General features: G+C 47.4%; 1 protein-coding gene across 5 annotated transcripts in view; it reads left to right on the forward strand.

Moving 5' to 3' along the window:
- The window catches only part of LOC134353133 (anion exchange protein 2-like), a 265,524-nt gene that overhangs the window by 212,748 nt on the left and 37,200 nt on the right, over positions 1 to 15,576 (forward strand). For all 5 annotated transcript variants that reach the window (XM_063061096.1, XM_063061077.1, XM_063061103.1 and 2 more), the window contains 5 exons: positions 3,667 to 3,803; positions 6,186 to 6,366; positions 10,612 to 10,747; positions 11,819 to 12,002; positions 15,296 to 15,398. In XM_063061096.1, coding sequence (XP_062917166.1) covers positions 3,667 to 3,803; positions 6,186 to 6,366; positions 10,612 to 10,747; positions 11,819 to 12,002; positions 15,296 to 15,398 — 741 coding nt within the window. The remainder of the gene's footprint in view (positions 1 to 3,666; positions 3,804 to 6,185; positions 6,367 to 10,611; positions 10,748 to 11,818; positions 12,003 to 15,295; positions 15,399 to 15,576) is intronic.

Genomic DNA, 15,576 nt, shown 5'->3' on the forward strand with positions numbered 1-15,576 from the left:
CCACGCTCAGGTTGGAGGAACAACACCTTATATTCCGTCTGGGTAGCCTCCAACCTGATGGCATGAACATTGACTTCTCTAACTTCCGCTAGGCCCCACCTCCCCCTCGTACCCCATCTGTTACTCATTTTTATGCACACATTCTTTCTCTCACTCTCCTTTTTCTCCCTCTGTCCCTCTGAATATACCTCTTGCCCATCCTCTGGGTCACCCCCCCCCGTCTTTCTTCCCGGACCTCCTGTCCCATGATCCTCTCGTATCCCCTTTTGCCTATCACCTGTCCAGCTCTCGGCTCTATCCCTCCCCCTCCTGTCTTCTCCTATCATTTTGCATCTCCCCCTCCCCCTCCAGCTTTCAAGTCCCTTACTCACTCTTCCTTCAGTTAGTCCTGACGAAGGGTCTCGGCCTGAAACGTCGACTGCACCTCTTCCTAGAGATGCTGCTTGGCCTGCTGCGTTCACCAGCAACTTTGATGTGTGTTGCTTCCAACAGTTTGTCTTTTCTACAGATTGCAGCATCTGCAGTCTCCACCACTTTTATGTAGCCTGATAATTTCAGATAGGCTGAATCACCTTCCCAAATACAATCCTGTTGGAAAGGACTAGGTAATAGCAGCTGTACAGAGAGTGTGGGCAGCCGCACATCAAGGTACAGCACAGAAAGAGACCATTCGGGACTGATCAGGACCCATTATGTTCTGGGGACTTAAAATCTGCAGCACCTTCCAAGTAAAGGTCCAAGTAGTGATTGTGTTTGAATGGATTTTACAGCAGATGTTCAATTATGTATAGCGATGCAGTGTGTCACAGATTCTGGTTTTTACCCAATAAAGCATGCTACTTTAACGTAGATGTACTTGATTGATGCTCCCAGTACATAATAAATACTAGAGAGGTATACCAATTATACCTGCTGGGTCTGAAGATACTAGTGTGTTACACCCAATGAAGTAAGCATGTTATGATGTCTATATGAGTATTACTAGTAATTCACGGGAGCTCACTGGCACACCTGGGTCCCAGATTTGATCCTGATTTCGAGTGCTGTCTATGTGGAGTTTGCATGTTCTCCCTGTGACTGGGTTTCTCCTGGATGCTTTGATTTCCTCCCGTGTCCTGAAGAGATGCAAATTGCTAGGTCAAGTGACCTCTATAAAACTGTGCAGGTGAGTTTCAGAATGTGGAGAATAGAATAGGTGAGATGATGTGGTAAATGGAAGAGCCTGTTTTTGAGCTGTACGACTCTTTAATGTCTACAGAGTGTCATCAAGTTATTGTACAATACATAGGAGTGGATATACCCAGTAACAAAGTAGAGAGATGTACAGTACAAAAACAAGCCATTTGGCCTCTGTCAATGCATCAAAGATTACCTTGTTGCCCATACACATATCCTTCAATGACTTGACTTTTCAAATGAAATGCCTGGCTTAATATCCCTTATTTGCAAATTTCCCTTATAAAGAGAACGTGCTCTTATGTTTGTAAGAGGACTTTCTGCTCTAATCCCCTTTGAATCTCTTTGCTCTCAACTTAAACCTAAGCCCTAAAATAAAAATAGAAAATGCTGGAAATACTCAACTCAGATAGCATCAGAATCAGAAACAGGTTTAATATTACTGGCATGTGTCATGAAATTTGTTAACTTAGTAGCAGCAGTACAATGCAATACATGATAATATGGAAAGAAAAATAAGCAAATTAATTACGGTAGAAATACTTACGTATATTAAATAGTTAGATTAAAATAGTGCAAAAACAGAAGTAATAAAAAAAGTGAGGTTAGTGGTTATGGGTTCACTGCCCTTTTGGGAGTCAGATGGCAGAGGGGACGAAGCTGTGGCTGAATCATGTGTGCCTTCAGGCTTCTGTACCTCCTTCCTGGTAGTAACAATGAGAAGAGGGCATGTCCTTTGTTATGGGCGTCCTTGATAATGGATGCTGCCTTTCTGGGCCACCACTCCTTGAAGGTATCTTGGATACTACAGGGGCTAGTACCCAAGATGGAGCTGACTAATTTTACAACTTCCTGTAACTTCTTTCAATCCTGGAGTAACCCCCCCCCCCCCCCGGCCGTACCAGACAGTGATGACCAGACAAAAGCTACCCCTCCCCTGCATTTGAATGAAGGTCTGTGATGCATAACATTCCCACAGATGCTGCTGACCTGCTGAGTATTTCCAGCATATTCTGTTTTTATTTTAGATTTCCAGCATCTGCAGTTATTTTGATTTAAACCTATGCCCTCTTGTTTTTGAAATCACTACCATGGGAAAAAATTCTGACTACTATATCCACTCCAGGGCAAACAGTCTCTCACCATAATTGAAGTCCTTCAATACGGGCAGCATGCTGCTAAATCTTACCTGCACCGTCTTCAGTACAATTATATCCTTAATATACTGTGATGACCAGAATAGCACATAATATTCTGAGCAGTTTAACCAAAATTTTGTAACGTTTCATCACAGTGAATACAACTTTTATTAGAATCACATTTATTATCACTGATTTAGATGATGTGAAATTTGTTGTTCTGTGGCAGCAGAAGAGTGCAAAGACAAAATTACTAAAATAATAAATTACTGTGCATGGACCCATGTGCCATTCAGAATTCTAATGATGAAGGGGAGGAGGTTGTTTTTGAATCATTCATTCAGGCTCCTGTACCTCCTCCCCAATGGTAGTAATGAGAAAAGGGTATGATCCGGATTGAGAGAGTGCTTAATAATGGATGATATAATCTTGAGGCACCAGCTCTAGTAGATGTGCTGAGCGGTAGGGAGAGTTGTGCTAGTGATAGAGTTTATGATTTGTGATGGACTTTTATGTTCTGTTCTCTGACCTATGAAAGCAAATATACCATGTGCTTTCTTCACCACCCTATACATCTGCATTGCCAATTTCAGGGATTGACGATCTTGAAACTGTAGGTCCCTCTGTTCATCAATGTTCCTTGGTGTCTTGCCATTTACTGTATATGTTCCATCCCTGTCTGACTTCCCACTTTGTATCCCCTCATATTTGATGGGATTAAATTCCATCAGACAACGCTCTACCCAATTCTTCGTCTTACTTAGATTCTGCTATAGCCTTAGACAATCACCTTTGCTTTTCACATCACAACTTTAATATCATCTGCAGCCTAAACATCTGATATTATATGTTAAACTCAGTGAAGTACTGTATAGTATACAGGTGTGTTTCAGCCAGTAATGCACAGACTGTTGTATCTAGTGACATTGATCAGTCAGTCACAGCCATGTACTGCATTGAAGGTTATAGCCTAGAGAGCATCTATCATAAGGCTGAGTGATAAGCTCATGGAGCTCTATAAAAGGAGGGAAGAATTAAATAGGATGGAGGTAGAATATTTAGTACCAACCAGAACTAGATGGCATTAATATGATGATTCAGAAATTCAGGAGGAATGTCTTCTGCAAAAACTAGATGAATGCACTGAGAGTGAGGTGCAGAGGTGGGAAAATCTCTTTGCAGTATGATATCTGGCAGGGACCAGCTGGGCTGAATGGCCTGTGTGCTGTGTAGTTAATATGTCACTAGTTCTGAGTTACTGCTAAATGTTCCCAAAGATCTGTTATTGACCGTATTCTGGTCTTGGAAGGACATTGGGAATTGTGAGTGTGGCTTTGCCTTCTCTCCACAGGTCACCGGTTCGAGGATGTTCCAGGAGTGCGACGGCACTTGGTCAGGAGGAGCACAAAGGGGACCATTGTACATGTGGGGAAAGACCAGTCCGAGCTTTACCCCAAGGCCAAGAAACCCGATCGGCAGCCACATGAGGTGCAGTCCCATCTTGATTATCTTGCTTCATTATGTTGCTGTCCTGCACACCTGAAAGCTGTCACTCAGGGCACTAGTACAGACTTCAGGTTCCTCTCACCATGGACAGCGTTCATGTGTGACTGTGATGGTCAGGGGCAGTGGTTTCAGTCCTGGGTGAGGTGAGTCCTGCTCCACTTTGACAGACTCCACCCCAGTAACACCTTTGGTTCACAATTGGTCAGGAGCAGAGAAGGGTGGAGCACCAGCTGATCATTCCTCCCTTAACCAGGACACTCGGCAAACTTGTAATAGACAGCACATCAAACCTGGAGCTCTGCCGCTGCCTGTTGGTGCCCAGCCCACCCGCTAGCTCAAAACAGTTCCATTTAAAGTGACAGGAGCTGAGGAAGTGACGATGTTACATTATCTTGTAAGTAAATTGTAGACGAGTGAGCTTACACTGACTGGAATTCACTCTGGTTACGTTCTGGGCAAAAAAAGGAGGTATAGATAGAGTGGACAGCCCTAGGGTTTTTCTCAGGGCAGAAATGGCTAACATCGGGGGCATAATTTTAAGGTGATTGGAGAAAGGTATGGGGGTTGTCAGAGGTAGATGTTTTACACAGAGGGCGGTGTGTGCGTGGAATGTGCTGCAAGGGTTAGTGTAGGGACAGTTACATTAGGGACACTTAAGATTCTTAGCCACATGGATGAAAGGCAAATGGAGGGCTGTGGGAAGAGGTAGATTGATCCTAGAGTAGTTTAAAAGGTCAGCACAACTTCGTGGGCCAAAGGGCTTGTATTGTGCTGTAGCACAGACCAGCAGCGGTGGGGTCACTAATCAGCCTAGTGCTTGGTGAGGGATGAGGAGGGCTGTAGACAGCCTCAGTACTTGCCTCTCTGCTACTGTGTATAGTGACAGTGCTATCAGAGAGGCTGACGAACCTGGTGAGAAGTACGGTCTGTGCTGTGTGGTTGGACTATAGGCATATGGCTTGAATACAGCCGAAAATGGGGAGTGGGCTGCATTTTACGCTTTATGTTTAATTCACTTTCTGTGTGATACTGTGTACTAACTTTAGGTGCAAAGTTTTCATTCGTGTGCTGTGTTCATCACAGGCAATTATTGTCCTCCCCTAACTGTCCTGAAGGAGGTGATTCAGGATAAAACACTTTGCTCTGGGTCTGTGAGTCACCAGATGGAAGTTCCCATAAGGACACAAGTGAACCTGACTGTTTATACAACAGTCCATTAGTTTTTGTCACTTTTACATGAACTAGCTTTTTATTACGGGTTTATTTAATTATTTAGATTTAGATGCCCCAGGTGTCTTAATGAGATTCAAACTCGTGTCTTTTCTGGAACACTGCCTGCTGGCCTGGTAACTCACTCAAAGTGCAGTCACACAGTGGTTATCTGATTAAGCACTTGAAGTATCTGCTGCGGTCGTCAGCTTGTATCTTCTGAGTAATAGACTGGAGCATCCGTTGGTACCTCTGGGTATGTAATGGGCATTGACCTGAGTTGCCTGTTTAGGTATTGAATGGATGATTGGTGTTGGATTGTAGTATGCAGGAGTTGGTATAGTCATAGAGCACCACCACACCGAAAGTTAATTGTCATGCTCACACATATGGTTAGGTACAGGTACTATGAAATACAAACGTACTTGCAGCAGCTTCACAGCCACATAAATTCAGACAACACACAGAATGTAAGTTATACATCAACTATACTAGACAGTGAAGGAAAAAAAATGTGCAAAACAAGACATTAATGGGAAAAAAAAAACAACAATCAGAGACATGTCTATGGTAGAGCGGGAGGTGGTCCTTTACTGAAGTAGGGTTAGGATTGTGCACGTCAGTTCAAGAACCTACTGGCTATCTGAAAGTAGCTGTTTCCAAACCCAGTGGTTCAGAAGTATGTGGCTTCACTCGGTTTTCGAAGCTTGCTGGAACTCAGGAAGACGCATGGATGAAAGAAAAATGGAGGACAATGTAGGAGGGAAGGATTAGCTTAACATTGGAGTGGGTTAAAAGGTCGGCACAACATCATGAACCAAAGGACCCGTACTTTGCTATACTGTTCTATGTTCTCTGGTGTGGGACCAATAATAGCAGTGAGAAAAGGGCCTGGCATTCATGATGATCCTGTAGCTACTGTCAGTGAAGGGTAGGGATGTACCTTGATGGACCAGGCTGCGTCCACTAGTCTCTTCGGGCTCTGGTGTTCCTGTGTGTTGGAATTCACGTACTTGGCTCACGTATCCAGTCAGGACACGTGATGTTAATATAAAATAGAAATAATTGAATTATGACCTTGTGGTTGGTGGGTGGGGGTGTATTAGGGTCTTTGCATGATCACGATGTAACAGATTCCCGTTCTCATTTTTCCAGGTGTTTGTTGAACTGAATGAGTTAACAATGGATAAGAATCACGAGATGCAGTGGAAGGAGACAGCCAGGTGGATCAAGTTTGAAGAAGATGTGGAAGAGGAAACAGATCGCTGGGGAAAGCCACATGTGGCTTCACTCAGCTTTCGAAGCTTGCTGGAACTCAGAAAGACACTGGCACATGGTAACCATCATAATTTACTCTGTTAGACATCCGGTAACTACAAAACATTCACAAACTCTGAAATATCCTCAGCATTTTGAGCATCAGTTGTGCTCAGAATATTGAATATGGTGACAGGTTAAGTTACAGTCACAGAGCTGCACAACAGACACAGGCCCTTTGGCCCACCATGTCGATGCTAACTGTCATGCTTATCTAGACTAATACCACCTACCTGCATTAATTGCATTTCTTTTCATGCCTTGCTCATTCAGGTACCTGTCCAGGTGCCTCTTAAATGTTGTTATTCTCAACACCATAAGACATAGGAACAGAATTAGGCCATTCAGCCCATCGAGTCTGCTCCACCATTCCATCATGGCTGATCCTGGATCCCACTCAACCTCATCACTGCCTTCTCGCCGTATACTTTAATGCCCTGACGGATCAGGAAATGGTCAACTTCCACCTTAATACACATGGACTTGGCCTCCACTGTAGCCTGTTGCAGAGTATTACACTGATTTACTACTCTCTGGCTAAAAATAATTCCTCCTTGCCTCTGTTCTAAAAGGTTGGACTTCAATGTTGAGGTTGTGCTCTCTAGTTCTGGATATCCCCACCACAGGAAACATCCTCTCCGCATCCACCCTATGGAGTCCTTTCAACATTCGGTAGGCTTCAATGAGTTCCCTGTGCATACTTCTGAATTCTAGTGAGTACTGGCCAAAAGCTGCCAAATGCTTCTCACGTTAACCCCTTCATTCCCAGAATCTCCGCAAGAACCTCCTCTGGACACTGTCCAATGACAGCACATCCTTTCTGAAATATGGGGCCCAGAACTGTGACAGTACTCCAAGTGCAGCCTGACTAGTGTCTTATAAAGGCTCAGCATTATCTCCTTGCTTTTATATTCTATTCCCCGTGAAATAGATGCCAACATTGCATTTGCCTTCTTTACCGCAGACTCAACTTGTAAATTAACCTTCTGGGAGTCTTGCACAAGGACTCCTAAGTCCCTCTGTACCTCTGATGTTTGAACCTTCTCCCCATTCAGGTAATAGTCCAAACTATTGTTCCTTTTACCAAAATGCATTATCATACATTTCTCAACACTGTATTCCATCTGCCACTTTTTTTGCCCATTCTTCCAATTTGTCTTAAGTCCTGCTGCAATCACATTGCTTCCTCAGCACTATCCACCTCTCCACCTATCTTTGTATTATCCACAAACTTTGCCACAAAGACATCAATTCCACTATCTAAATCATTGACAAACAATGTGAAAAGCAGTGGTCCAAATACTTGCCTCTGAAGAACACCACTAGTCAACAGCAGCCAACTAGAAAAGGCCCCTTTTATTCTCACTCACTGCCTCCTGTCTGTCAGCCATTCCGCTATCCATAGCAGTATCTTTCCTGTAATGGCATAGGATTTTATCTTGTTAAGCAGCCTCATGTGTGGCACCTTATCAAACGTCTTCTGAAAATCCAAGTAAATGACATCCACTGTTTCGCCTTTGTCCACCCTGCTTGTTACTTCCTCAAAGAACTCTAACAGAATTGTCAGGCAAGATTTTCCTTTACAGAAGCCACGCTGACTTTGACTTATGTTATCATTAATCTCCAAGTACCTTGAAACTTCATCCTTAATAATAGATCCCAACCACTGAGGTTAGACTAACTGGCCTATAATTTCCTTTCTTTTCCCTTCCTCCCTTCTTAAAGAGTGGAGTGACATTTGCAATCTTCCAGTCCTCCGGAACCATACCAGACGTAAATGATTCTTGAAAGATCATGACCAATGCATTCATTATCTCTTCAGTAACCTCTCTCAGGACTCTGGGATGTAGTCTGTCTGGCCCAGGTGACTTCTCCATCTTAAGACATTGGAGCTTGCCTAGCTTTTTTTTTTCCTTTGTAACGGCAATGGCACTCACTCCTGCTCCCTGGCACTCACAGAGCTTTGCACACTGCTACTGTCTTCCATAGTGAAGACAGATGCAAAGTACCCATTAAGTTCATCTGCCATTTGTCTGTCCCCCATTACTACCTCACTAGCATCATTTCCAGTGGTCCAATATCAAGTCTCATCTCCTTCTTGCTCTTTATAACTAAAAAAAAGACTTTTGGTATCATGTTTTATATTATTGATTAGTCTGCCTTCATATTTCATCTTTTCCTTTTTTATAGCTTGTTTAGTTGCCTTTTCTTGGATTTTAAAAATTTCCCAATCATCCAACTTCCCACTCGTTTTTGCTACCTTGTATGCCCTTTCCTTGGCTTTTTATTCAGTCCTTAACTTTCTTTGTCTTTTGCCTACTCCTGCCATTTGAGAACTTCTTCCTCTGTGGGACATATCTATCATGTGCCTTGTGAAACTTCAGCCATCTCTGCTCTGCTGTCATTCCCACCAGTATCCTCCTCCAATCCACCTGGGCAAGCTCCTCTTTCATTCCTCTGTAATTCCCTTTAATCCATTGTGATACTGATACATCTGACTTGTGTTTCTCCCTCTCAAATTGTAATATGACTTCAATCATATTATGATCACTGCCTCCTGAAGGTTCCTTTACATTAAGCTCCCTAATAAGATCTGGGTTATTACACAACACCCAATCTAAGATAGCCTTTCCCTGAGTAGGCTCAATCACAAGCTGCTTTAAAAAGCCATCTCGTAGGCATTCAAGAAATTCCCTCTCTTGCGATCTGACACCAACCTGATTTTTCCCAATCCCCTTGCATATTGAAGTTCCCCATTATAATTCCCCATTAAAAACCCTTATTACATGCCTTTTCCAGCTCCCTTTGCAATCTTAACCCCATATCCTAGCTACTATTTGGAGCCCTATATATGATTCCCTTAATGGTTTTTTTAACTTTGCAATTTCTTATCTCCACCCACAAAGATTCAACATTCATAACCCTATGTCACTTCTTTCTAAAGATGTAATTCCATCTCTTACCACCAGAGCCACACCACTGCCTATGCCTTGCTGCCTGTCCTTTCGATACAAAGTATGTCCTTTGATGCTAAGCTCCCAACTATGGCCGCCTTTCAGCCACGACTCAGTGATGCCCATAGTGTCTTACTGAACTCCTCTATTTGCACTATGAGTTCATCTGCTTTACTGTGAATGCTACGTGCATTTAAATACAACACCTTCAATCCTGCAATCTTTCCCCATTTGAATTTTGCCTCTGTGGTACAATTTATCTCTTTGCTCTGTCTGCATTTGTACCTAATCAGTGGCTTGTCCTTCCTTACATTCATGTTACATCCATCATCTACTATTAATCTGCTGGCGCATCTTTAGCTCTATCATATTGAAACATAGAAAACCTATGGCACAATACAGGCCCTTCAGCCCACAAAGCTGTGCCAAACATGTCCTTACCGTAAAAATTACCTAGGGTTACCCATAGCCCTCTATTTTTCTAAGCTCCATGTACCTATCCAGGAGTCTCTTAAGAAAGACCCTATCGCATCCACACTCACCATTGGTTCCCATCCCCCTGCCATATTAGCTTAAACCACTCCCAATAGCTTTAGTAAATCTTCACAAGAATATTGGTCCCCTCGGATTCAAGAGCAACCAGTCCCTTTTGTACAGGTCCCACCTGTTCCAGAAGAGGTCCCAATTATCCAGAAATCTGAAACCCTGCCCCCTCTTTTCCTCTACCACCTCTGGTAGCTCATTCCAGATCCCCTTTATACCTCTGCCCTGAACAGGTCAGGCAACATCTGAGGAGAGAATATTTCACTTTTAGTTGTGTTATAATTTAGAGTAAAGTTTCTTAGAGAGGTATGAGGGCGACCCAGATTACAGAGTCTGCCCTGTAGCTCCTCGGCCATTCCTATTTAATTCCATCAGTTGCCTGGTTTGCCAGTTGACCCGTATAGCTCTGCATGGCTTTTCAGTCACATCAAAACTGTAAGGGAAACACAAGGTGTAATTGTCATGGATTTAAGCTCGGGATGTAATTGATGTGTTTAGCACTGTGTGTGCTGCATAAGTCTTAACCACAAGTGTTATTTACTCTTCATAACAGACGAGTTTGTTCATTATTGCCCAACATTGCCCATGATTGATGCTGCCAGCCATATGCACAATTCCTCTGATAGCCACAGTGCCAACCCATCCAAGGCAGGGAACTTGCAGTGGGTGTAGACCTCTCAATGCTCCATATCCCACAATGTGCCCTCCCAACTGGAGGCGATCAGGTACACGAGTTCTTGATTTCAGTCTCCCTTGTCCTCATGCAGGTACAGTTCTCTTGGACTTGGACCAGAAAAGCTTGCCAGGAATTGCACATCAGGTGGTAGAACAGATGATCATCTCTGACCAGATCAAAGCTGAGGATAGAGCCAACGTTCTGCGGGCACTGCTGCTCAAACACAGGTAAAGCGAGGTGTAGCTCCTCAAATACGGGTAAAGCGAGGCACTGCTCCTCTATCACGGGTAGAGCAAGGCATAGCTCAAATACAGGTAGACGATAGTGCTACACACAAATTGCAAGAGAATGCAGGATCCTGATGAAGGGGTTCGGCCTGAAAGTGAACTGTTTATTTCCTTCCAAAGATGCTGCCTAACTTACTGAGTTCCTCCTGCATTTTGTGTGTGTTGTTTAAGATTTCCAGAATCTGCAGAGCGAGATGCCACTCCGTGCGTTGAATCTGATCTATAACTGCCCCTGCTGCACCCTTTGTAGACACTACAGCCCTGTGTAGTCACTGAACATCATTGTGTACTTGTGCTCTTCATTCTCTGTGGAAGCTGGTGTAGACAAAGTTTCCCCAGTCTGGCACTGCATGGTCAGATGCCAAGGCGAGGCATTCATTGGCATAGCCAGTGGAGCTACTGCATCACAGCTTCAGGCGGGATCGACCTCTGCACTGTCTTTGTGGAGTGCACCTTATGATCTTGTGGTCATGCCCCAGGAGATTTGGTTTCCTCCAGCATCCCTTATCTGTGCAGGTTTGGTGGGTTAATAGGCCTGGTGTGTAGGTGAATTGAATCTGGGAGGAGCTGATGGGAGTGTGCAAAAAGTGGGTTAGGAGAGTATTAAAGATTAGTTTTATTTGTCTCATTACATCGAAATATCAAAACATGCAGTGAAATGTGTCATTTATGTCATCTGTTGGGGACAGCGTGCAAGTATTGCCGTGCTTCTGGCGCCAGTGTAGTATGCCCACAACTTGTACAAAGACCTGTACATCTTTGGAATGAGGGAGGAAACTCACGCAGTGACAGGGGAACATACGAGTTCCTTACAGACAGCAGGAGGGACTGAATCGCGATTGCTGGCACTGTAAAACATTCCGTTCCACCCATTTAGTGTGAATGAATGGTGATGGTCAGCACGGACAGTGGGCCGAAGGGTCTGGGTCTGCGTCTGCACTGTATTGCTCTAACACTGAATCTGTTAGAGAGGAACAAGATGAACTAAAGTTGCACTTTCTTTATTTAAAGCCACCCCAACAAGGACAAGGACTTTTCGTTTTCACGTAACATCTCCACAGGGAGCTTGGGCTCACTGATGGCCCACCATCACAGCCAGAACCACATCGCTCCAACTTCTGAACCCTCCGTCACACAGCCACTGATGGGAGAGAGCACTGACGCCGAGGTCAAAGTGACAGTGGAGAGTGCTGAGGTCAGCAAGTGTGGTGATGTTCATCATTCTGATACATAGAACATTGAACACTACAGCACGGTACAAGCCCTTCAGCCTACAATGCTGTGCCATCCTTTTAACCTACTCCAAGATCAATTTAACTGCTCCCACTCAGCCCTCCATTTGTCTTTTATTCATGTGCTTATCTTAGAGCCACTGAAATGTCTGTAATGTGTCTGCCTTTACTACCAACCCTGGCAGTGCTTTCCATGCACTCACCACCCTTTGTGTAAAAAAAAACCCTGCCTCTGACATCCCACCACCACAGCCCCTCCTCACCATACATTCCTCTAATTATCTTAAAATTATGCCTTCTCATATTAGCCATTTCCATCCTGGGGAAAAGGTGCTGGCTGAACACAATATCTATGTCTCTTATCTAATCATCTCTATTGGTCTCCTTACATCTTCTGTCACTCCCAAGAGAAAAGCACTAGCTCGCTTTATCTTTCCTCATAAGACATGCTCTCTTGTCCAGGCAGTATCCTGGTAAATCTCCTCCGCAACCTCTGTAAAGCTTCCACATCCGTGCTCTAATGTGGAGACCAGAACTGAACACAGTATCCCAAGTGTGGTCTAACCAAAAGCAGATGTCTCGTGGCTTTAGGCTTGTGATCACTGAGACCCTGAAGCACCCTTAGTGCTGCACAATGACATCTGTTAGTGTCTCAGTAAACCGTTCCAGAGTGGTGGTGTTCCTGTCACCTCCTGAAGAGCATGCAGAATGTGGCTTTAAATTATTGTCTTCCTTTTGCTTGGCTTCCCTCAATCATGTGCCTGCCATCTGACAGCATAGCTCTTCCTCTCTGCTCTTCCCTCTCCCCCTCACCCACATGCCCCCTCCCTCCCTCTCTCCCATATGCCCCTTCCCTCCCTCTCGCCCACACGCCCCTCCCTCTCGACCACACACACCCCCCTCTCTCCCACACACCCCCTCCTTCCCTCTCTCCCACACGCCCCCTCCCTCCCTCTCCCACACGCCCCTCCCTCCCTCTCTCCCACATGCCCCCTCCCTCTCGACCACACGCACCCCCTCTCTCCCACACGCCCTTTCCCTCCCTCTCTCCCACACTCCCACCCTCTCGCCCACACACGACCCTTCCACCCTCTCGCCAACACACGACCCTCCCACCCTCTCACCCACATGCCCCCTCCCTCCTTCTCTCCCACACACACCCCTCCCTCCCACCCTCTCGCCCACACGCCCCCTCCCACCCTCTCGCCCACACGCCAACTCCCACCCTCTCGCCCACACGCCCCCGCCATCCCTCTCGCCCACACGCCCCCGCCATCCCTCTCGCCCACACGCCCCCACCATCCCTCTCGCCCACACGCCCCCATCCCGATCGCCCACACGCCCCCGCCGTCCCTCTCGCCCACGCGCCCCCTCCCTCCCTCTCGCCCACGCGCCCCCTCCCTCCCTCTCGCCCACGCACCCCCTCCCACCCTCTCGCCCACGCGCCAACTCCCACCCTGTCACCCACGCGCCCCCTCCCTCCTTCTCTCCCACACACACCCCTCCCTCCCTCCCACCCTCTCGCCCACACGCCCCCCATCCCTCTCGCCCACGCGCCCCCGTCATCCCTCTCGCCCACACGCCCCCTCCCACCCTCTCGCCCACACGCCCCCTCCCACCCTCTCGCCCACACGCCAACTCCCACCCTCTCGCCCACACGCCCCCCATCCCTCTCGCCCACACACCCCCGCCATCCCTCTCGCCCACACGCCCCCGTCATCCCTCTCGCCCACGCGCCCCCTCCCACCCTCTTGCCCACGCGCCAACTCCCACCCTCTTGCCCACACGCCCCCTCCCACCCTCTTGCCCACACGCCCCCTCCCACCCTCTCGCCCACATGCCCCTTCCCTCCCTCTCACCCGCCTGACCCCTCCCCACCTGGCTCTCACCCGCCTGACCTCCCACCCCGCGCTCCACCGATCTCACCCACCTGTCTCCCCACTGTCCCTCACCTGTCCCTCCTTCTCCCCATCTGTTTCCTCCCTCTCTCTCCATCCTTCCCCCTTCCTCCTTCTCCCCCACCTACCCACTACCTCCCCCAACCCCCACCTGCCCTATCCCCTCTCCCCAGCTGCTCCCTCCCTCTCTAGCCACCTGTCCTATTCTACTTCTCTCCTTCATCTGCCCTCATCCTTCTTCTCCCCAACCTTGCTGCCTTCCTCTGTCTTTCCCCTCTTCTTCCACCTGCCCCCTTTCTCCCTCCCCCACTACTTGGTCCTCCTTCCCTTCTCCCCACACCTGCTCCCTCCATCCTTCTCCTTCCTACCTTCCCCCTCCCACCCTTTCCCTACTTGTCTGCAACCTTCTTCGCCCACTACCACTCTGTCCCTGTTCCCCCCTACCACTGTCCCTCTTCCCCCTCTACCACTGTCCCTCTTCCCCCTCTACCACTGTCCCTCTTCCCCTACCACTGTCCCTCTTCCCCCCTACCACTGTCCCTCTTCCCCATACCACTGTCCCTCTTCCCCTACCACTGTCCCTCTTCACCCTCTACCACTGTCCCTCTTCCTCCTACCACTGTCCCTCTTCCCCTACCACTGTCCCTCTTCCCCCTCTACCACTGTACCTCTTCCCCCTCTACCTCCGTCCCTCTTCCCCCTCTACCACTGTCCCTCTTCCCCTCTACCACTGTCCCTCCTCCCCCTCTACCACTGTCCCTCCTCCCCCTCTACCACTGTCCCTCTTCCCCCTCTACCACTGTCCCTCTTCCCCCCTACCTCTGTCCCTCTTCCCCCCTACCTCTGTCCCTCTTCTCCCTCTACCACTCTGTCCCTCTTCCCCCTCCACCACACTGTCCCTCTTCCTCCTCTACCACTGTCCCTCTTCCTCCTCTACCACTGTCCCTCTTCCCCCTCTAGCACTGTCCTCTTCCCCCCTGTCCCTCTTCCCCCTCTACCACTCTGTCCCTCTTCCCTCTCTACCACTGTCCCTCTTCCTCCTCTACCACCCCCTCCCTCCCTCATCCCTACAAACTCATGCCCCTTCTCTCTCTCTCCAACTGCCTCTGTCACCACTCTCTCCCTCTCCCAACATCTGCCCCTCCCTTCCTCTCACCCCAGCTAGCTTATCTCCCCACCCTCTATCTCCTCATGCTTGCTCTCTTTCTCCCTCTCCCCCTCCCCACTCTCCCTGTTGCCTCCTCCTCTACACAAACCCCAAAGCTTTCTGTGGTGCTGCTGCTCTTTGCCACTCACTCTGGTTCTCACCCTCTCGAGGCTTCCATTCTTCCTGTAACCACTTTCCCCATCTCCAACAGAAAGAATGTCCCCTGTCTGAGATGACCAGATCGAGATCAAAGCACGAACTCAAGCTCCTGGAGAAAATTCCCTACAATGCAGAGGCCACCGTCGTACTTGTCGGTAAGAAACGTGTGTTCCTCACACTCATTTTAGGGTCCAACACTGCTGCTAATCTCTCACCTGTTGTGATTAGGTTTTCACTGAAGACTCCTTCATTACCTCCTGGTCTGGAACCTCTCAGGCCTGTTAACAGACCATCAGATACACTACCCACATTCATGACCATTGTCATATTATT

Source organism: Mobula hypostoma, chromosome 1, assembly GCF_963921235.1.
Source record: "Mobula hypostoma chromosome 1, sMobHyp1.1, whole genome shotgun sequence".
NCBI lineage: Eukaryota > Metazoa > Chordata > Chondrichthyes > Myliobatiformes > Myliobatidae > Mobula > Mobula hypostoma.